General features: G+C 33.2%; 1 protein-coding gene across 1 annotated transcript in view; it reads right to left on the bottom strand.

Moving 5' to 3' along the window:
* Positions 1-23,208, bottom strand: part of LOC129228722 (histone-lysine N-methyltransferase SETD1-like) — a 71,209-nt gene that overhangs the window by 28,459 nt on the left and 19,542 nt on the right. The window contains exons 6-11 of the mRNA XM_054863407.1: positions 17,457-17,727; positions 13,784-15,172; positions 13,008-13,546; positions 12,623-12,796; positions 8,177-8,246; positions 511-645 (exon numbers count right to left, since the gene is read on the bottom strand). Coding sequence (XP_054719382.1) covers positions 511-645; positions 8,177-8,246; positions 12,623-12,796; positions 13,008-13,546; positions 13,784-15,172; positions 17,457-17,727 — 2,578 coding nt within the window. The remainder of the gene's footprint in view (positions 1-510; positions 646-8,176; positions 8,247-12,622; positions 12,797-13,007; positions 13,547-13,783; positions 15,173-17,456; positions 17,728-23,208) is intronic.

The following is a 23,208-nucleotide window of genomic DNA, read 5'->3' as shown; positions in this document are numbered from 1 at the left end:
TATTGCATCCTAGACATAAAACATCGGGAGCAAGTCCTGTGGCTCTTTCCTCTGAAGTTTGAAAAGCAAATCCTAGAGAGGCAATGTTTCGAAGACCATCTCGCCAAAAAGGGGTTTTAGGGTTGCTAGGCAAAGCCAAGACCCCAAGCATTAAAAAAGTGGATACTAAGTTAAAAGCATCTACTTGTCATTGGGTACTAACTCAAACTTTAAATGTTCTGGTCCACAACAATTTATTTATTGGATTACAGTTAAATTTAATTATCTGTACTTACATGCAGTAATATAGTTGGAGGCAAAGCAGGGGAAGGCTGTTCCACAAAATAGTGGCCTTATACCTTCCCCACCCAGTACAAAATGTTTAATTAAGTTTCAATTTCCCAAAAATGGTAGATATTTAGGATGCAGTTAAGCTTAGTAAATGAGAAAGCTGAGTTAAATCAGCAGCTTAAAGAATGAAAAAAGCTCAGTCAAGAAAAATTAAGTGCATAATAAAAAATGTCTGCTCACCAGAATCTGCCTTTTCACTTTCACTTTCCTGTGAACTCTGTTCTTCATCTTCTGATGAAAACACTACTCTTCGCTTTTTTGGGCCAAGAGAAGCTTCTGTATCAGAATCAGACTTAACCTTTTCTATTTCGGTATCTATAAATACAGTAATTTTTTAGTAATTTTTGTTTCAATTTAATGTTAAATAACACTCAAACCTATTTAAAATATAAATGAATAAAGTATAATAACAGAACAAAGATGCTTAATTTTCACGGCAAAATATATAGAAATTTATGAAAACATTTTGATGTTAACTTGATAACCAATAAATATATGAAAAAACAGTTGCTTTTACAGATAAACAGTGACTCGTGAAAAAGAACTTAGTTTTTTTAGCTAATACTCAAAATAATTTGAAGGTTTTTGAAACATTCAGCAGGGTTCATACTCTATTTGTATGACAGAATTCCATGACTTTTCCAAAACTTTTTCATGACTTCTTAAAAATTTTCATGACCTTGTTGCATGAAGAGAATAGTACAATTTAATACCAAGCCTGCCATTTTTTTTGGAAATGAGCATCAGCAAAACTTTTACGTGAATGCCACTACCTCATTGAAGCACATACTTGAGATTGAAAAAATATCAGTGTTCACCAAAAACACAAGGCTATTCTTATTTGTCTTCATAACAAAAATTTAAGTAAAAATACAGTGAATGGAATATAATGATGTTTAATGTCTAACATTTAATCATCCACATAACTTAACAGTATTTTGGTTCTTTAAAGTAAAGCCACATTCTGTATAGTAAATTAATGTTTCTAAGCCAGATATTTGTTTTTAAAAAACATTCAGTAGTGAATAAATCTTCTGATTTAAATGTACTTTTATTTGCACATATTCAAATGCATACTAATTAATAAGTTTAAAAATTCTAGAATATAGTGTTTGACTCCTGACATTGAGTTTTGCGGGTCGTATGTTGGGCACTACTGTTTTAGAGTATTAGAATTCCCTTATTTCTTTATGCTGTCACCTGACTACAGATCTTTATTTTCTAAAACCTTCAACAAATTAAGATAAATTCTGATAAATTTAACAATAAAGTTTTTACTAATGATGGAAACGAACTCGGATGCAATCGAATTACATTTTTGAGTGGGCGTGGCAAAATCAAGAATGTGCAAGATCGTTACTACGGAATAAAAAATGTAGGAAGTGTTAAAAATAATGGTAAATTCTAAATGAGTGATGTGCAAGTAATAAAATAATATTGTAAAAAGACGAGTGACTGTAACAGAAGTGGATGTAATGAGATTTCAAAATTCAGATGTTTTTGGGATCGTTCCATTTTCCAGTTTTAATAGCTTTTATGTGCAATACTGTTAAATCACTCAAGATTTTTAATGCTCTTTTAGATACAGTTACTTTCTCTTTGCCCAGGACATTTTTTCATGACCTTAAATAAATTTCCATGACTTTGAATGAAAATTTAAATTTTCCATGACTTTTCCAGGTTTGAAAATTGCTTATTTTTTTCCCATGACTTTCGAGGATTTCCATGATCCGTACGAACCCTGATTCAGGCAGTTTTAAAGCAGAGCTTGAGGCAACTTGATGTCTAAAAGAAACATTTTTCTTAATAAATGAAAAACCATGAGTATATTCATGAGTTGAAATACACAACTAAAAAATTTTAATGCAAGTTTCAATTGGTATTTCATACAATGAATGCAATATATGTTTTTAATGATCAATGTCAGCAATTTTTAAATGAAATATTTTTTAAAAACTGATACAGATGCTGCAGAAGATAAGATATTTTCATATGAAAAATTTTCTCCATATAAGGTAGCAAATATATTTTAATTAGCATTTTTACTGAACATACATCATGAATTGCATTACTTTTTAACATTTAGTAAGGTTGAAAAAACAATACAACTAAGATGGGGCAAATATAACTTTGCAGCATCGTAATGCTGTGATTAGGATATCTGTGTAACCTTCACAATGCTGCCGATTCAAGTTTGCCCCAACTATAGGTATAGTAAACAAACCAGTATTAATTATTTTAATTTACATATGTACTTTTTTTCCTCATCTAAGAACCTTAACACTGAAAAAGAAAATAAATTACATTAGGATGAAATAATGCCCAACAAAATACTGCATTAAAAGTTTTTTAAATTTTTTTTTAACCAAAAACATGCAAGTACCAGCCGTAAAATTCAATTTTAAAGCTGAATGTTTGTTCTCAAAGCATCTTTAATGAACTTTTTAATAAATTAGCTACTTAATAATTAATTTTTAATGAATTATTATTAGTAATTAATAATCTTTCACACATACAAACACAAGGTGCATACGGACTTTGCAAGAAAAAATCCAAGGAGCCCAGAAAAAATCCAAGAAGTCCAAAAAAATTATGGATTGACAGCAAAATAACCATGCAAATAGCAGTTTATATTTAAAATCACTCAGAATCAATCTTCAGTTAAATCAACCTTTGCATGTACACTAATTAACTAACTAAAAACAAAAGTTCAATGATAATAAGCCATCCCATTGTATACGCAGCAGGAGAGCTTATCCGAACTTGGAGCCCTGGACTCTCCTATATGGATGCAATAATTTATAATTGTTGGAACGAAACAGTAACAAGCAACTACATGTGATAGAGTAATGGACATAGAGGTGAACCTTGTGTAAAGGAAAAGATCGGAAAACGGCAATGCAAAAAATTATAGTGTTGCCAGGAGAAATGTACATCTAACATTTAATTGGATGAGGAAATAAATAATTAATAACAAAAATAATAAAAACAATTACAACTTCCATTACAAGTAAAAAAATAACTCAAATCATCATGTCATAATTGTTACATGGAAAAATTGTTCAACAACTTTTAATGATTGATTTTGAATTTTTTAAAAATTTATCGAGACATTTTAAAACTTTATTCAAAATTATATTAGCAAATAGAAAATTGCCCATCAAGATATGAAAGGTAAAAATTGCTTTTACATTTGAACGAAGCAATTTCATGTTTGGTGATATTTTTTTAATAGTTGAAATTTTAACCCTACCTTCAGTAGATTAACCCTAAACTCCAGTAGATAGTGTTCATTGTTGACCACTTTTTCGTTTCTTCAATCCACTGAAATGAGTCTTTCCAATAAAACAGTAAAGCTACAGGATCCAGTTCAGCCTTATCACAAGAAAGTCTTTCTTTGCATTTTCAACATTGCCAAAACACATTATCTAAGTATAATGGCGTGGTCATTTCATTGCTGATGGCGTCAGGAGTGTTACTCCATCATTGGCTGTTATACATATGAGACAGTGAGAAGCAAAGGGATGTAAGTGGCAAAATTAAAAATTTGGAGATAACCAGTACACATGGTAGATCTCTCCTCTGAGGTCTTGGGGCAAGAGATGGTACTAGTGGACCTGGTAGTTGCTGCTATGCAGCATGATTTAGAAAAAAATTTCAATGAAAACCTACCTGGGATGTTATCTTTAAATGCATTTTACTCAAAACTTATGTCCATTTCTCACTGCCCCATATGAGGATTCCTCCATTTTTCAGCTGTGTGAATCACACATCAGGCAACATTGGAAATAACACCGACAGAGGCGAACTCCTATGGAAATGCCTAGTACAACCTATGGCAGTTAATAGAGCAAAGCAAATCCATTCCAAGGTGCAATTTGAGAGTTCTACTGGCAGTGATGTTTGAATAAATTCTACTATCAGGAGGTGCCGCGACATTTTTGTGGCGCTGCCACAGGACCATATGGGGCGCTGAGCAGTTATGCTTACATTCATGGGTGCAAGTTTGGTGATGTGTTCAAGACGGAAAATATTTTGACCTCCGCCCCCTCCCCCCACATGCATTCTTAAGGAAAAATATATGAGCATAGATATGTTATAGATTTTAACGTATGGCAGTTTCGGAACCTGTATTTGCTTTGAATTTTTAGCTTTTGACTTTTCTAACAACATGGACCTAGTTTAAATTGTAATCTTTAAGTGTTTTGACATCGTAGTTCCAAAAACCTATAAACCACCAATAACGAGGGGCCTGGGGGCTCTCCCCCAGACATTTTTTTAAATTGAAGTTCAAAAAACGCAATGGTAGGCCATTTTGGTAAAGTTCAAGGAAAGGAGAGGTTCAGGGACTCTCTTACATCAATTTTTTCAAACTGAATGACCCAAAATCACAATATTGGGCGATCTTCAAAAATATTATAGGAAGAGGGAAGGGGGTGCTGGCTCTCCTCGAAATTGAAGCTTTGAAGATGTTGAAAGTGAAGGTTTAAAAACGAAATCGTACTCCATCTTTCATAACATTTACACGCTTTTTGAATGCATTATTAAAGGTATGGAGTTCAAGAACTCTCCTTCAGCAATATTTCGAAATTGAAGTCCCAAAAACGCAATTTTACACGATGTTGGATGATGTTAGGGGTAAAAGCATTCGGGGCTCCAAGCCATTAGTTTTTCGCCGACTGTAAACCTTTTTATTTCAACAATAAAATTGCTTGGGGCATTCGGCACGTAAGATTTTCACTTTTGCAAAATAAATCAGTTCTGATCGGAAAGTCTACCCAAGATAGCGTGAACAAACCAGGAAAAAAAGGAAGGTGAGGGAAGGATATGGGCGGTTAATGAACCGCCACCATCCCCACCCCCAGTCTACATTTGTAAAAGAAATATTTTATATGATAGCAGGTGGTAAAATTAGCAATAAAAAAACAGCTTCAGTGAAGTAGATATATTTTTTAAATGAGGAACACTATCCAATATTCATTAATTAAAAAGCGCAATAGGGGAACTGAATCCTCACCCCCCAAAAGGGAGGGCACCTGCATTATGTCCCTTAAAAGGTACTCAAATACAGCCTAAAGTAGCGTTTTAAATGTTTCAGCATCGAAAAATTTTCGGAAGAGCACTCCCATAACCCTTCCTCTAAGTTTACCACAAATTAATTTGTGTTTTTAAGGCTTCAGTTTCTATAACACACAGTACCCCCTTTACCTGTATACTTGACTTATGACCGCATAAAAGTTTTAATACTTTAATTTCCGAAAATGTTTGACAGAAACCTCCGACTCCCTCCCCACTTAAGCATCCAAAGATAGCCCAAAACAAAGTTCTTAAAACTTCAGAAACGAAAATTTTTCGAGCTGGGCGGCGGAATACCCCCTCTCCTTGTGTAAAGCAGGCACACTAAAGGCAGTGTAAGTTTGTGTTTAAGATTTATTTTTCTATTGAAAGTGCAACTCCCCTACCCACATCGCCAAAGACAACACAAAGTTTTAAGACTTCAATTTCAAAAATGTTTCGAGTAAGACCCCCGATTTCCCTAACTCTTAACTCCCTCAAAAATAGCATTTCAATACATCTGCATAGAGAAATTTGCGGGGGAGAGAGACACCCTCCCCCCGAGTTCTTTCCCCTAAGTTCACTAAATTTGACTTAAATTTGTGGTTCCCCCTTTTCATCACTGAAGTTTTTAGAATTTAATTTCAAAAAGCCTTTGAATTCCCTCTTCTTAAGCTCCCCAAAGATTACCTAAAGCAAAATTCTGAATACTTCAGCTTTGAAGGGGGAGGGGGACCCCAAACCCCACCCTCTACGTTCATCAAAAATGGTCTAAAGCTTTCAAGACTCCAGCTTCTTAATTTCGCCTAAAGAAAGCCCCCCCCCCCCCCCCTCTTGACATTGCCAAAGACAGCCTAAAAGTTTTAAGACTTCCAATTACAAACATTTTTCGAGAGAGTGTCCCAAATACACTTTCTCTTAAGACATTTTAGTATAGCCTCAAATAGTTATTAATGCATCAGCTAGAAAACATTTTTAGGTTAGAACACCGAAACCATCTGTCATAAATTCATCAAAGATTGCCCAGATTAGTGTTTTTAAGCCTCTAATTTCCAATTTTTTTTTAAACCTCACCCTCCCCACTTTTACATCATGAAAGACAGCCTAAACATTTTTACCTTTTTTAAAGAGTTTGCAGAAGAGAAATCCCAAACCACTCCTAGCTTCAAAAATGGCTTAAAATTAAGTTTTTTGATTTTTTTTTTATTCTGGTGCCCTTGAGTAACCCCCCCCCCCCGATTTTACAAAATATAAATGTGTTAAAACTTCAGTATTGTGGGTTAATTTGCGGACTTACCCTCTTTGCAAGAGCAGCGTTTTTTCGCAAACTCGTGCTGCTGTTATTTTTCACGTTTCCTTTCTCTCTCCTCCCCCCCCATTCCCATTCTAGCGAGTGTTAGATTGAAAGTCATTGGAATTTAGTGATTCTTCAAGTCTTATTAGAATAAACATGTCAAAGATGCAGGAACAGTTGCCCACCGGTGTTTCAAACCAGCTTGAAACTCACCTTCGATTCTTTGAGAATTCCCATTATTCCCATTTGCATTAAAATCTTCAAAATACCTGATAGTTCCCGGTTTATCTGGTATGGTGGACGCCCTTTGATGTGGCGCAAACATTTCATCCCGTCAGCAATCACACTCAACCGTTGACTCACATTCAACTATAAAGCAATTTAGGAGCGCACATAATTTTCATTTATGCGTGTAAAGTTTGCAAAAAAAAACGTAAGGATGATCGAAAACAGCATTCCAGCGATCCATTCGAAAAATTAGTGAGAAAAGCGAGCAACTCCGCGGTCTGCAATGCAGTGAGTTAGAAATAACAGAGCTACCTAAAAAAAGTCAAACAGCGCGAGTCTAAAAGTCACTCCTCCGAAAGCACGTTGCAAACAAAACAAGCTCATGGCGGAAAATGGAGGGAATGCCGATGTAAATTCACGGTTATGGAAAGGTCCAGCGATCAAAGCATATTTTTCAAACACTCAAATTTTCGTTTTTTAGTAAAAACTGAAGGAAAGTCATCGAATTTCTTTCCGTCCTGACCTCCGTCTCGGAAATTTTGTCCAAGACGGAAATCCGCCCTGAGACGGAAGGTCTTGCATCCATGCTTACATTTTATAAGCAAAACGTGGTGATTTTTTCCCCTAACAATTGCAAACATGATCGGAGATGCGTCAATTTTGATTTTTTTCCCCAAGTAGTTTCCCAGGATTGCAGGAGTGCGTATGCACCCTGAAATAGTATAAGTTCTGTATAACACAATTCTTTAAACCACAAAGCCACTCAGACGTAAACATTGAATCATAGGATACAATAAAAACTAATTGAACAAAAATTTAATATTTTCAAACAAACTACTGACAAGTAGGTTTTTTAGAAACAAAGTTAACTTAACTTTAGATTAATACAGTTGCTTTAGTTCTGTATATTTTTTAACTTGTGTAATCTTGCACATTAAGATATCTCAAAGAACTAAATTCTTTTCTAAAATGAAGAATGTTAAGAACCACATTCTGTACATCAGAGCCAGATTGACAGTCCAAAAATTGCACTATTCTGTTAATTAGTGCATTGTATGTAGAAGCCTATTCCGTATCAAGCCATGTGAACATTCGTAGTTCTTAAAAAGAAATCCTTTTCAATTTTTTACCAGGGTTCAAAGAGCGTGCATCTCATCCAGAAAAAAGGTTTTCCTCTCTCCCGTAAAATTATCATAAGGTGACTTACGTCCTTCTGGCTCTGAGGTACAGCATTAATTTTACCAATAAAAATCAGAAAATAATATTAACCAGATTCTTCAGCTTTTTTACTGTCATCATCATCAAGGCGAGGTGGAGAAGGAGGTTTTATTATTTTTCGCTGAAAATACAAGAAGTATAATTTAGATAAGAATATGGAGATGCAAAACATGCACTATTAAACTATAGTCAGGGGTCTGGCCAGGGGATATTTGGGTCCGTTAACGGACCGCTCACAAAAATCCGATCAACCAAAATGGGCCTTTCACAAAATCCCGATCAACCAAAACGGACCCTTTACAAAATTCAGATAAACAAGAACTGATCTTTCACAAATTGTTTATTGAAAGAGCAAGTCTGAAAGCAAAATAACATATTTCCGTGCATAAAACTGACAATCTTTGAAAAGGCGTTGGTAAGCACTTTTCTCCCCGCTCATGATTTAATAAACAATAATAATAATATATGTCAGCGAAATAAACTTAGAACTGCAAAGGGATAGTAAAAAGGTGAGGAAAAAATATAATCAATATGTTCACTTCAGATAGGGTTACCAACTTCAAAATTATCGCCACTTAGTGTCTGGAATTATAGGGTCTGGTGGGGTAAAGTGGTCATAAAATCGTAGGTTTTCAAGTTATGTGAATAATAGAAACAATAAATTCTTTAAACATTTAAACTATTTCTGTTTTTATTTTACATTGCATTATTAAAGAGCACAGTACATTGAGTTTTAGGAAAATAAATACTGATTTAAGTAGTTTTATGACACTTTCTTTTCCCTTTGTATTTATGACCACTTTACCCCATGGGGTGGGGGAAAGTGGTCATAGCATGGAGTAAAGTGGTCATAGTTAAAAATAGATGCAAAACCATTATAAACAACCCTAATATTTGTATATTTCGGTTATTTTTATATTTACAAGTATATGCACAAGCATCTGTGTGTATACACGAGTATATATGTGTCGTGTAAACATTAGTAAACACGTTCATATATGAGTAGATACACATGTATGCACGTGCCTACTCAAGTATATATGTGTATACACTAGTATATAAGCATGTATACGTGATTACCCACAGAAGTGTAGACGTGTCTACACGAGTATATACGTGTCACGTGTACGTACGGGTATATAAGCATGTAAACGAACATCATATGCGTGTATGCACTTGTATCTCGCGTACATACATGCATACCTGAGTATATACGTGTACAGTAGACGTATACACGCATATATAAGTGCACATACACACATATACGGGTATACATGAGTTAATTCGTGGATACATTCAGTGCGTGTTTGGACGTGTCTACTCACATATATATATATTGTGAAGCACAAGTATATAGGTATGTATACGTGCAAACACGATTATATACCTATATAGACGTATATACGTACATATACGTGCATACACCAGTACATGTATGTGTACACGAATATATAAGCTTATATACATGTGTGCCTACAGAATGAATCCAAGCTCTTGGGTAAAAATCTAAGGAGTGTAAGAGAGGAGGATAAGAAGCAAAGAATTATAAGGAAATTACGTTCGCTGACGCGCTACATGCACACAAAGCCAGAAACTGAAGGATGCAAACAAATCGCAATTTTGTTACACAAAGATGATTTTACTCAACATTTTAGTTTATAAGAAATATTTAGAGCAGTTGTTAAAAGTTACGGCCTGTAGTCGCAACAAAGGCGTAGCGACAGATGAAACTTTTTCAAAAGTCTCGTTATTGCAACAGTCTTTTGAAATGCTTTGGGATTGCGATGCACATGTATTACAGCTGCAGGTCGCAAATTTCATCAAACGCTTTAAAACTTTCCTCAGACCTAAAATGCTGTGTAAAATTTTCTATGTGTAATATATATACATATATACTATATATAAAGTTGTGACCTGTTTTGCATCCATCAGTTTCTGGCTTTGCGTGCATGTAGCGCGTCAGCATTGTGTTTGTGACCATATGTTCCTTATGATTCTTGCTTCTTATCCTCCCCTCTAACACATTTTAATAATTTGCCCAAAAGTTTAAACTCACTGTTTACTTGTATATCATATGCTTGTATGTAAGTGTCTACTCGAGTACGTATGCGTATATTCGTGTCTACCCGAGTATATAAGTGTCTATATATATATACGAGTATAAGTGAGTATATACGTGTATAGTCGAATGTATATCTGCATAGATTAAAAATACTTGCAGATACCCATATACATATTTATTAGTGCATTTATGTGAATACGTCTATATACATGACTACATGAGTATATGCGTATGCATACGCATATACTCGTATATTTAACCCCGTTTACTGTAAAAACAATACATATTATGTGAAATTAATATTTAATTTATATCTGCCTTATACTTAACGATTAAGTGACATTAGAAGAACAATATTTGTTAAGCCTAATATTATGACCACTTCACCCCATCTTACTTAAATTGTTCTAAAAAATTATCTAAAAGGGACTCAGCTAACTGATAATGAGTAAAAGTTCTTGAGACATGTAGGAAGCTTCCTATGCAGTCAATCTGTTCATAATTCTAACAAACAAAATTTCCCAAGGAAGTTAAAAAAGGTGTTTAGATTTAAAAACTTTTCATATTCACACAAAATATTTTTTTTACGAAATAAAATTTTGCCAGTTATAAAATTTTGTATTCAAAATGTAGTTTCTAACTGCCCTACTCTATAATAAAATTTTCATATTCATTCAAACATTTATTTCCAAGCTATAGCCATTTATTTGACGAATGACCACTTTACCCCATTGACCACTTTCCCCCACCAGACCCTACCTTTACTATGACTTGATTAGAAAATATTCTCATCATTTTACCAGCTTGTCAATATTTGCGTTTTTACGGGTGCGGTGCGATGTTTAACTGTTATTTTGGGAGAAAATTATGTGGATTTGAGTTTTCGATACTAACAAGGATGATCAACTTTAAATAAACTCTTTTAGTTACCTTTTTTTTTCTTTTGATGTCTACATTTGGAAAAATGCAGTCTTTTAACATCCAATATGAGAATCCTATTTTGTTCTTTTTTCAAGCTAACTTCGCTTTATTAGGATGCAAATAAATGAAAACTCTCTTTATTTTTGTTAGAACGCTCATTTCAAGTTTTGAAAGTAAAATTCTATTTTATTTTATGAGTCAAAAATTAAAATACTGAATCGATGTTAATTTTTTTTTTTTGCTTCAACTGTGTCCACAGATATGAATGATATGTTTATTATAGGACTCTAAAATGCAATTTTAAAATAATTTTATTAAAAATATTTCTTTTACAAGCCGTTTTTATACTTTTGATGCCTTCACTTTGAGAATTGCGATCTCTTTGCATCTCGCTATGGAAATACGATTTTTCGAGTTTTTGATGTTTAGTATGCCTTGTTAAGAGGTAAACAAGTAAAATCTCTTTGTATTTTTGTTAAAATCACGGAATTTATAAGTTTTAAACAAAATTCTGTGATTTGAAGCATGTCTTGGGTCAAAAAGTAAAATGTTGAACCCTTGTCTGAATTTTATTTATTTATTTTTTTGTTACAATTATTTTAAATACTGTACAGAAATATTTCTAGTATAATTTAACGTAATGTGGAATTGTAGATAAATATTGATACTTGAGAGAGTGATGCCCTCCCCCCCCTCGGCCAAATACTAAAAAAAAACCCAGAATGATACTCTCAACATAGAAGAGAAAAACACTCAACTTTAAGTTTAAATAATGCAGTTTGTGCCATCTCTAAATACTAAAATTTGACTTTTCACAAAATTAATTCATTTTTCACAAAATTATTTGATTTTTCACAAAAAACAGACCCTGTGAAGAATCCTGGACAGACGCCTGATAGTATGCAGAAAATTAATATTTTAGTGTGGTTACCATTTAGGAACATAGTTTTATATCTAATGTTTTACCTAATGTAATGTTTACATTAAAGAGAAACATGAAATTTCAATTCCTTACTTTTTCAAATGAGGATTTATATTTGTTACAATGTATTATAAAATTAGTTCCTTAGTACAATACCAGGAACCAATGCAGGATTTTCTAACTATACCTATTTTAGTGAAAATGCCACTTAGCTTGCACTAGAACTTTATTGGTTTGCTTAGAATGCTCAACAGTAGTCACAGAGTATTACTTGGTGGTTCTACTTAGTGTTCAAAACCTTGACCTTTATCTGCTCTGACAAAGGGCAATCCTGATACACTAACTTGCTAAGTCAATACAATCAAGTAATAACAATCTGAGGCATTTGTGATCAACAACAATTCAGATTATGCAGTTCCCCCAACATCATATGTGCCATCTACCCCCCCCCCCCCCATTACAAAATTTGGACAAAATATTGAAATGAGTGGCTTAAAGGTTTAATCATTAAAATGTCATTATAAAAGCCAGGACTATGAATACTTATGTACAAAACACACAGACATATATAGAAAGTAGATAAAATGCTTACTCTAAATGAGGGCATTCTTGGCATGGTAGCTCTTAATCCAAGTCCTATACCAGTACTTTCCATACTAAAACCGAAAGACGACCGATTTTTGTCGAAGAGAGCACTAAGTGATGAGGAAACTGGAGCTTGAGCTTTCTCGGGTGTTTTGTCTACCACACCGCCTTGGGATTTGAGCTATAACATTAATAAAGGAATTAAAGAACTGCTACAACTTCCTCAATGTTGAATTCAAGAGTTAGGAGAAAAAAGAAAGTGAGAGATTTTAAAACTTATGAGTTTTTATTTTGTTTTTAATGACCTATTTAGAAAAACATAGAAAACATTTTTAATAAATGTAATGCACATAAGTGGAGCATGTATAATTTTTGATTGTAAATAAACTTACTTTCTCTAGATGTACTTGTTCGTCCCACCATTGTTCAAAGCGTTTAAATGCGGTAGCTTCCACCATTTTCTTAATAATGTCTTTTTTCATTACTTGTTTCATTTCCTTGACGATGCATGACACTACATCATTCACAGTTTGTGCATGTGGATCAACAATAGGTGGTGGCTGTATAAATGTACTCGGTAAAAATGGTGGGAGAACAGGAGGTAACACAGATGGATAACCAGGAGGTGGCCTGGAAATGAGTTCCGCAATATTTGGCGGTAATGGCACAGTTGAGGTAGGATATGAACTAGAAGGCTGGAAAGTTCCTGGTGGATAAGTAGTTTGACTGTAATCACCAGGTCGAAAAGTCGTAGGAGCAGATGCCATACTAGATCCCATTCCAGGTTTCCATATGCCCATACGTGCCATCATCTGTACTTGCTCACTCGGATACATGGGATGGCTTGAAGGAGGCTGGGAAGGACTTCTGCCGAGATATGGCAAAGTAGGTGGAAGTGGAGGAGCATTAGATGATAAAGAGGGAGCAGCAGCTACCGCTGTGGAGGGTGGCGGCAATGGAACAGCAGATGTGGGTAGTGGAAGCGAAACAGCAGAAGATTGCAAAGCAACTGAAGATGGAGGAAGTGGTGGAGGAGGTAGAGGACATGCAGATGAAGGAGGAACAGGTGCAGCAGTTGAAGAAGAAATTGGTGGATTCCTATACAAATTCTGAGTTGAAAACGGAGTTGCAGTGTTCGCAGAATAAATGGATGAGCTGCTAGATGGACCGGGGTAAGCTGCAGTGCCTGTACTTCCGTAGTTCGGATATGATGGAGCAGGATATGACGTAGAGTCTGAATTATGATACAAAGTTGTATTAGAGTTTTGGGCAGAATATAAAGCATTAAAACTGGCGATGTCTACAGATGCAGTATGTACATGATTTATGGGAGCTTTTTGTGGAGTAGTCCCTTGGGTTGTTCCATTAATTATGGTAGGTATATGCAATTCTAGCTTATCTTCTCCATCACTTAATGGCGATAGTGACATTTTATCATCATCTTCAACAGGCAATTCATCTCTAACTGGAGTTGAATCCCCTCCATCTTGTAATATTGGGGAGTCATCCAGCTTTTCAATGTCTAAGTTGTTGGATTTTAAATTTATTCCAGATAAACGTACACCTTTTAAAGGTATTGGATGCTCCAGATGAGCATCTTTAAGATTAGCAATATCAGACAAAGATTTCACTTTTCCTGCATCAACTTCAGCAGTAATAACAGCCCACTTGTGATAATCTGAAAAACTTTGAAATGGTGAGGGAGGTGTCGATAAAATAACTAATTCGTCCTCATCTTCTGGAGGTGGTGGAGGCAATTCATCTGCATCGGGCAGAGGAGGAAGAGGCGATGAATCTGGTGGTAAAGGAGGATCAGGGAGCCATGATGAAGGAGGCCCCATTATTTTTCGTTCATCATTCTTAGTAGAATCCGAAAGTGATACATCCCCAATTTGTGCAGAAACAGCTCCTAAGTCTAAAAAAATGTTTTTGCCATCATTTTGTTTCAGCAATAGTTCAATACGTGAATCCAAACTTTCTCGTATGGGACTCTGTTTTGGTACAGCTACAGGAGTTGTGGGTGGTGTCACATGTCTTTTAGTGTTACGTACTTCCCAAGCTGGTGAGCTGCTATCCTCCCAAGAAGAAGAAGCTTCTCCCCAAGAATTTGTTGGCCTTTTATTATCCCAAGAACTGTTAACATGTGTATTTGTACAATGTGAAGGTACTTTATTTTGACAAATTTGATTTTGAGTACCATACTTATAGCCAAATCCAGAATCATAGCTTAGTTGACTGGGAGTAGAATGTGATGAATGGAAACTCATATCGGATTGCATACTTATACTTCTATCAGACATATGACTACTTAGTATACTTTCAGATCCAAAACCATAATCAGATCCAACAGGTGTCAAAACATCAGGATTATACGGTCTATGAGAATCACGTTTCATTTTGTTTAATGCACTTAAGTCTCTTTCATTTGTTTTAGGAAGAGCTTTATCATAAGACATCCTACGTCTAGGGTCACAAATAACAGGTGGTTCTTCACCGGTTGATATTGTTCTAGTTCTTCCAGAAACGATTTCATCAAATATTCTCATACAATCTTTACCTAAAATAAAGTAAAATAATAAAAAATATATATAAAAAGACATAAATCAATGTTCTATTAATTGGCATATTTTAAAGTATCTCACTAGCAAAGAATCTTAAAAACTACAGCTAACTATTAGTTGATAGTTTTAATAGACCACATTAAATTATATTATAATCAATACAGTGGTGTATCAAAAGTAGATGGGAAAAATACGTAGTTCTGTTTAATTAAAGAAATCCAAATTTTGAACCTTTCCTCCTTGCTAGTAACCTTGTAAGAGAAAATTACTATGCTTTCTTCAACAAAACTCATAATTTTGAAATCTATCTGTAAGAATGCTTTGTGAAGGAAGTATTTACAAAAGCAAATAAAGTATATTGTTTTAACAAATTTAACTTAATTTATTAGTAAAATAAAGCATGCATACAGACACACATCATTGTTAACAATTTTAGAAGTAACAAACATTATAATAGCTGGAATCAAAGCAACCAAGTAACAAAATATCGGAACAATTAACAAAATATAGGAAATTTTTCGAAAGAAATATGACAAAAAAAAAAAAAATGTGTTGCTTTTGAACACAGAATTATTATAGACCTTACTAATCCTTGAATTTTTCGCAGTCGCGATCAAGTGAGTTGATACACGTTGTACCAAAAGAAAAAAAAAATACAGTGGCCTCTCATTTATATGTGACTAAGTGGGACAGTGAAATTTTTGCGCATAGATGAAAAACCAAAAATTAAGCTTAAACGCAATAAGTTAACATTAGTTAATAAGTGAAAGATGCATTTTAGGTTTGGCGTATAAATGAATAGCAGTTAACATTATTTTCCTATATCACTGGCCGAGCCCATGAGAAAAACTTGCATAAGTGAAAAATGCATTTAACAGAGGTCGCGTATAAGTGACAAATCACTGTAGTAACAAAAATATTTTTAAAAAAAATTAATTTCAATTTAAAGCTGAAAATGATACAGAAACAAATTATATATACCGTAATTTCGGGTAGATAAGCTGCGGATTATACGTGTTATAAAGTTGAAATTTAACATCTGCGGCGTATTTGAAGAAATCCCCCCCACCCTTCTTTCTTAGTGCTTTTCATGTTCGCCAAAATCGAGCAGCAATGTTGAAATTCATTAAAAAATGCTAGTAGAGCTTTCAAATTGCACGAAGAAACAGGTTTTTCATTAAATTTAATTTCTCACACACTTAAACCTGCGTTAGTTAGCACCGATTTTACCGCTGTTCGCTGTTGTTGTTCTTTCCAGTGTTGCCAAATTCGTGATGGTAACGTTTCACAAGGCTGAAAAATGGAGGAATAACTAGCTTATCTGAGTTAAGAGTCCCTATAGTCTGAGTAATGTTTTAAAATGTCTCAATGATGATAAATTAAAAAAAAAAAAGAATCAATTGATAAAGGGTAAACAATTTTTCGATGAACTGCTAAGTATAACACAATGATTTGAAAACTTCTCATCCAACCAAATGTAAATGTCATCTGGCAACACTAGTTTTTGTGTAACCATAGCATTTTCTGACCTTTTTTTTTTACACGAAGTTTATTCCATTTATATCTGTCAACAAGTGTAGTTGCTTGTTACAGTTTTGTTCTAACTATAATAAATGATCGCATCCGTACATAGGTATATATAGAGATATATATAAGGGGTGTGGCGCCATGTTTTGATATGCTCTTCTGCGGTGTATAAGATAGGGCGGCTGATCCAATGAACTTTTGTTTTTAGTTAGTAAATTATTGCATGTGCGGCATATACGATAGGGCGGCTTATCTACCAGAAATTACGGTATTTGTTTGTTTCTTCATAATCAGCTTCTACTAATTTTATTCCTATCATCAATTAATCCTTAACTGGTAACAATATCAGTCATGCAGGGCTCACACAAAGATGAGGTTTGAGAAAATTTTGCACTCAAAAGCAAGTATGCTCATTGCATAGCTATTTCACCCCAGTTATATCTATTTTTCTGTAATTTTGAAATAGCTCCCAAAAGTAGTACAACTAACATTGTTCACACTACAATGAATTTAGATTATTACGAAAGTTAAGGGGGCAAAAAGTTCTTTTGCGGAAAAAAAGGGTGCTGGGTAAAAACAGTTTGGAAACCACTAATGTAAGTTCTTTTATCCTCCTAATATTGTAAAATTTTAACAATTAAGAACGTTTCAGATAAACCGAGTTTCCAGTAATCCAAAAAAGCATCAGACTCATTCACCTTGGATTATCGACTCTACTGCATTTCATTCCATTAATATTATAACTACACTTACCAAATGGATCTAAATAGACACTAAGGATATCCCCCATGACTGTGCTCATATTCAATTTGTCAACACACAACTTAGCAGCATGAACAGTAGTAAAAGTGACATGAGCCAGACGGAGATGTTTTCTTGTTTTGGGGTGATAATATATTTGAGAATGTTCAACATCTCCATATTTTTTCAACATATCATCAAGAAATTGCTTGTTGATGTTGTCATTAAGATTTTTAATCGAGACTTGTACTGGCGGAGGGACGCCAACATAGTTCTCATCAATCTGAAATTAAAAGTTAACCATAAGAATATTGCTGAAAACACTGAAATAAATATTTATAAATAGCGAAAATGAGAATATTATGGAATATTGAGGTATATCCTTCATTAAGTACTCAATGTAGTACTGTAGTTGGGGGAGAAAAGGGGGGGGGGAACGCCGTTCCCCAAAATATTTCATTTATTATTGTAAAATAATGCGCTTTAAAGTAAATTAGTTTCAAAACATTATTTTTAAAACAAAATAAATATCTGCTTTTTGAACAACAGCAGGCATAAGTAAGCTAAACGGACCTTTTTTTCTGCTAATAAAAATTCGTCAACCATAAAAACTATCCTATTGCGAGGTGCATTTCCTTAAATATTTGTTTCCAACTAAAGCATTAGCTCATAGTAACTATAATCTATGTCTAAATGTTTTAATGATTCCATGGGAATCCTTTATTTATTTTACTAATTCACGTTTGAACCAAAACATTTTTGAGATCAATACAAAACTCGGCAGCTGTTTCCTTTATTTTCTGAAAGTCTCGAATATTGATACAAATTCTATATTTACTTTCTGATTTATACTTCTTAAAATCTTTAGCATCTCTAACAAAAATTGCCACATAGTGTGTTATAAATGCATACTATCATGTTTCTAATTGTACATTTTTCATGACATGGTTTTAAATTCTATGCTCAAGAACAAAGAGACCAACAAAATGATAAAACATTATTTTTTGACAGTTGCAAATTGCTTAGTTCAAGAACAAAACAAAGTCATCAAATTAACAGAAAATATAATACTTGATGCACATATTAATTTTAATAAGCAATCCATTTGTAGAAGTCAGCTTTTATGTATTGATTCAGTTACTTTGTAAAACATGAAATTCTTACATTCAATCATCATATCTCATCATTTACATTAACTTAAAACTTTCTAAAGACAGCGTGAAATTTTCGGAAGTTTGCCCCCCCCCCCCCCCCCCCCCCCCCCCCCCCCCCCCTTTCAGAAAAATTTTTAAAAATAATTTTTCAGTTTTAGAATTTGTAGTCAGCCAAAACTTTTTAGAAACGGCAACCCAAAAGTTTGAGAAAATTCAGATCACAAACACCCCTGTAAAAACCACTTACGTGAATCAGTGTTTGTATTTTGATAATTATCTAAAACACCAGCATTATGACAATCACTTATTTTTTTTAATTAATAAAACATTTAAAAAAAATATTCTAAATATAAACAACTTTAATTTCTCATATCCACACATCTGTCATTTCAAGTTAAAATAGAAAAATACAACAAAAATAGGAAAAATTAAATATAAGTTTTTAATCTTATTATAAGTTTTAAGACCAATATTATTAAAAATTTCAATATTATTACAAGAAATCAGAGAAAGAAGAAAGCAATACATCAGCAAATATCTTGCAGGGAAAAAATGTAAAGCAAAATAATTTCTTTGCAGAATATTGGAGTTAAACCATTTTTGCACAGCAGCTGACAAATCATGAACAATATGTTTTAAAATGAAATGGGAAACTTTGTTAGGCTTGAGTAATATTTTATTAAAAGCACAGTGAAAAACAAGATGAACCATCTAAAATTCTTTCAATTACTTTTGATATAATACATTTTTGATCCATATCAACTGATGAAACACTCTTAGACACGAGAGCTAATTTGCTCCACCCTCCCCCCAAGTGGAACAAATAATAACTACCAATTTCTAGATCTTATGTGTTTCAGAATTTACAGTCAACCTTGTTATTTTCTGGTAGTTTATTTCATTTAAGAATAGATAAATTCCATTATAAAAAAAATTAATAAGTAGTAATATTCTTTACAGTTTTGTGTACTTTTGCTTAAACAAGCATTTATACTTTGAATTTGTGTAAATCTAAAAAAAACCTTAACCCAAACTTCTCTGTGCCCTTAAATTTTTTACTCAAGGTTTAGTCATGCCTGTTAGTAATTCAATTCTGTTTAAATTATTTGCAATATAAAATGGCATCACTGCTGATTAAAGCTTCTCTTACTTTTTACTACTGAGTTCTACTTTTAAAATAATAAATTTAAGTATTAAAAATATTATAAACTTTGTTTCCACAAATCTGGATACTTTTTAAAATCAAATATACATGTAGGTATCTTATATGTACATACAAATGCAATCACAGGGCTTCCAACACATTTTATACATAGAAAAGGGTAAAAGAGGACCACTTTGAATCAAAAATGGGACCAAAGAGGACCAGTTACATACCTGCCAACATCTACTGGGAAAAAATCCAGTAGATCATTAAAAAATCCAGTAGATGTTTACGACAGATTTTTCAATGTTGGATAGGAAATAAAGTAACTTTTTATTATCCTTCTTAGTACAACCAAATGTCCCTTACATCTTATACACAAACAAGAAAAATGATCAAAAGTTTGGAATTTCCCGGAAAAAACCAGTAGAGTTGGCAGGTATTCAGTTAGGATTAAAAAGAGGACCTAGGGAGGACCATTCATAGTTAAACCCAGGGAAGCACCAAAAGGCAAATTAGCCACATGGCACTAAATACGTGAAGATAATTCGTTAATTAACCACAATAATGATTTTTAATGATAAATCCTTATCACCTTCTGCACAACTGAATTTTCTGTGCATTGAATTATGTTATTTACACAAGCATTTGGATGGGGGGGGGGGGGGGGGGGTGACAAGCAAGCATGTAACTAACCATCTTACAGAGTAACTTTAATTGTAAAAATAAATTTTCTACTAATTAACAGGTAAAAGCTGGCTAATTAAAAATAATCACTTAAGTGACCGATGAATTAGTGCATACCTAATAAAGACTTTTTAGATACAGTTATTACAGTAAACATCATAGCACATAGTAGTTTGCAAAATTTTTCACATAATCAGTTTAAAGAAAATTCATTTTGATATAAGATACCACAAGACAAGAAGATATAGTTTAGAGGCCAGGAGGTCCCCTCCATTGGTTTTTACACATATTTCCAGCCTAAATATGGTAAGTTTATATACATATGAGAATTTATGACCAAACACCAAAGCAGGAGGTAATTTCTGGCTACGCTACTAAGTAAGTTCAAAAATATTAGAGGATTGCAAATCATTTATTCAGTATGCTAAGTATCCAAATCATTTCTTCATATGTATGTATTAGTCATTAAACAAGCAAAAAATATTGTAATGTCTTCATGTATATATAAAAATTAGTGAGAAAGAAATTTTTTTATTAAAGTCACCACACCCAAAAATATACAAATGCTGCTCAAGCAATAAATACACTGAATGTAAACTTGAGTCTGCTTTTACTGGATAACTTAATGTAATAAATAAATGTGTAATTTCAGATTCATAGAGATATTTTCAAATTGAAAATCCTCATTATGAGTATTTTAAAAAAAATAAGGATACAAAGTTTTAGTTTTTAAATAAAATAATATAATTTGAGGTAGCACTTGTCAAAACAGCTTCCAATTTTCAAAAATATAAAAATAATTACAAGATACAAAAGGATTGAAATATTGAACACAAGAATCAAATTTTCGCGAAGTATGTTCACTGTTGGCATAATTCCAAAACAAATATTCTCTAAAACTAAACATGACTAAAATTGAACATAAAATGTGTTCAATTTTAGTCAAGGATAGCATATGTGAAAATAACATTTGATTGCGCAAAATATCAAAATATGTACAAGATGCAAAAAGGTTGAAATCTTAAACACAAGAAGCAATTCTTCGCGAAGTTCAGGAAAGTCCAATGCTGCTATGGTTCCAAAAATAAGAAAGTTTATTATCTATTAAAATTAAACAAAAAGTAAGCTAATCTATGGTGGTGTATGTCAAAATAACTTCGGACTGCCAAAAATATCAAAATATTAACAAGACGCAAAAAGATTGAAATCTCAAACACGACAAGCAATTCTTCGTGAAGTTTGAGTTTGTGCAATGCTGCTATGGTTCCAAAAATAAGAAAGTTCATTATCTATTAAAATTAATCAAAAAATAAGGCAAATCTATGGTGGTGTATGTCAAAATAACTTCGGACTGCCAAAAATATCAAAATATTAACAAGACGCAAAAAGATTGAAATCTCAAACACGACAAGCAATTTTCCGCGAAGTGCGAGTAAGTTCAATGTTGCCATGGTTTTGAAAAAAAAAGCAGTTTATTATCTATTAAAATTAAACAAAAAATAAGCCAATCTATTATGGAGTGTGTCAAAATAACTTCCGATTGACAAAAATATCAAATTATTTACAAGATGCAAAAAGATTGAAATCTCAAACACGACAAGCACTTTCCGCGAAGTGCGAGAATGTTCAATGTTACTATGGTTTCAAAAATAAAAAAGTTAATTGTCTATTAAAATTAACCAAAAAATAAGCTAATCTAAGGAGGTATAATGTCAAAATAACTTCCGATTGCCAAAAATATCAAAATATTTACAAGATGCAAAGAGATTAAAATCTCAAAACCCAGCAAGCAATTTTCGGCGAAGTCCAAGATAGTTTGATGTTACCATGGTTTCGAAAAAAAAGTAGTTTAATATTTATCGGAATTAAACATAAAATAAAATAAACTATGTTAATGAATGTTAAAATAACTTCTGACTGTCAAAAACATCAAAATATTAACAAGATGCAAAAAGATTGAACTCGCAAACGCAGGAAGTAATTTTTCGCGATGCTACATATCGAACACAAGTTCAGAAAATTGCACTGATGAAACATGTTTGATTTTTTTCAAGGTTTTTTTCAAGGGCGTACGAAATTGTGAGAAATTTCGGTAGCAAAATGCTTTGATTTGACGTTATAACTCCTCCTCCAAACCTCTCCATTTGCTAGATTTCCATGTTACAGCGGTTGAAGGAGGAATAATGACGTCAATCTGAAGCGAAATAATACCAGAAAGTCAGGTTCAATAGAAAGATGGCACCGCGGCCGCGTGTTCGGGGGTAACAAACGTCAGCACACAATATCTTTTAATGTAATGAAAATTTTTAAAATCTGATTTTTGAGTAAAAACAATATAAAAGCGGACTAAACGGACTAAAACGTTAAAAAGCGGACTTTACCCTAAAAAACGGACTTTGGCGGGAAAAGCGAACCATTTGGGAGCCCTGCTATCATGAAAGATCGAAATTGGGAAATTATGACTTTAATAGGCCATTCATGAATTATGTAAGAATGGTTTTGACAATTTTTTGACTCCCCCTCCCTCCTTATTCTTACGTAAGATTCCATTTTGCTTTTCAAAATAATAAAATGTTGTTATGAAAGGATCAGTTTTACTAGAACTGTCAGTTTGACATAAATCAAAGAACTTTATTTTTCACATATATTATATAATCCAATACTAATTTAAAAAAAAAAAACATGACATACATAATGGGATTCTTTTATTATATTTTACACTATTCATTCAGCTCATCCTAATAAGTTTTTTACCTTCCAAAGTTTAAACGCACAAATG

The sequence above is a fragment of the Uloborus diversus genome, chromosome 8 (genome assembly GCF_026930045.1).
Source record: "Uloborus diversus isolate 005 chromosome 8, Udiv.v.3.1, whole genome shotgun sequence".
Classification (NCBI taxonomy): domain Eukaryota; kingdom Metazoa; phylum Arthropoda; class Arachnida; order Araneae; family Uloboridae; genus Uloborus; species Uloborus diversus.
This window is presented reverse-complemented; position numbering and strand designations above follow the sequence as displayed.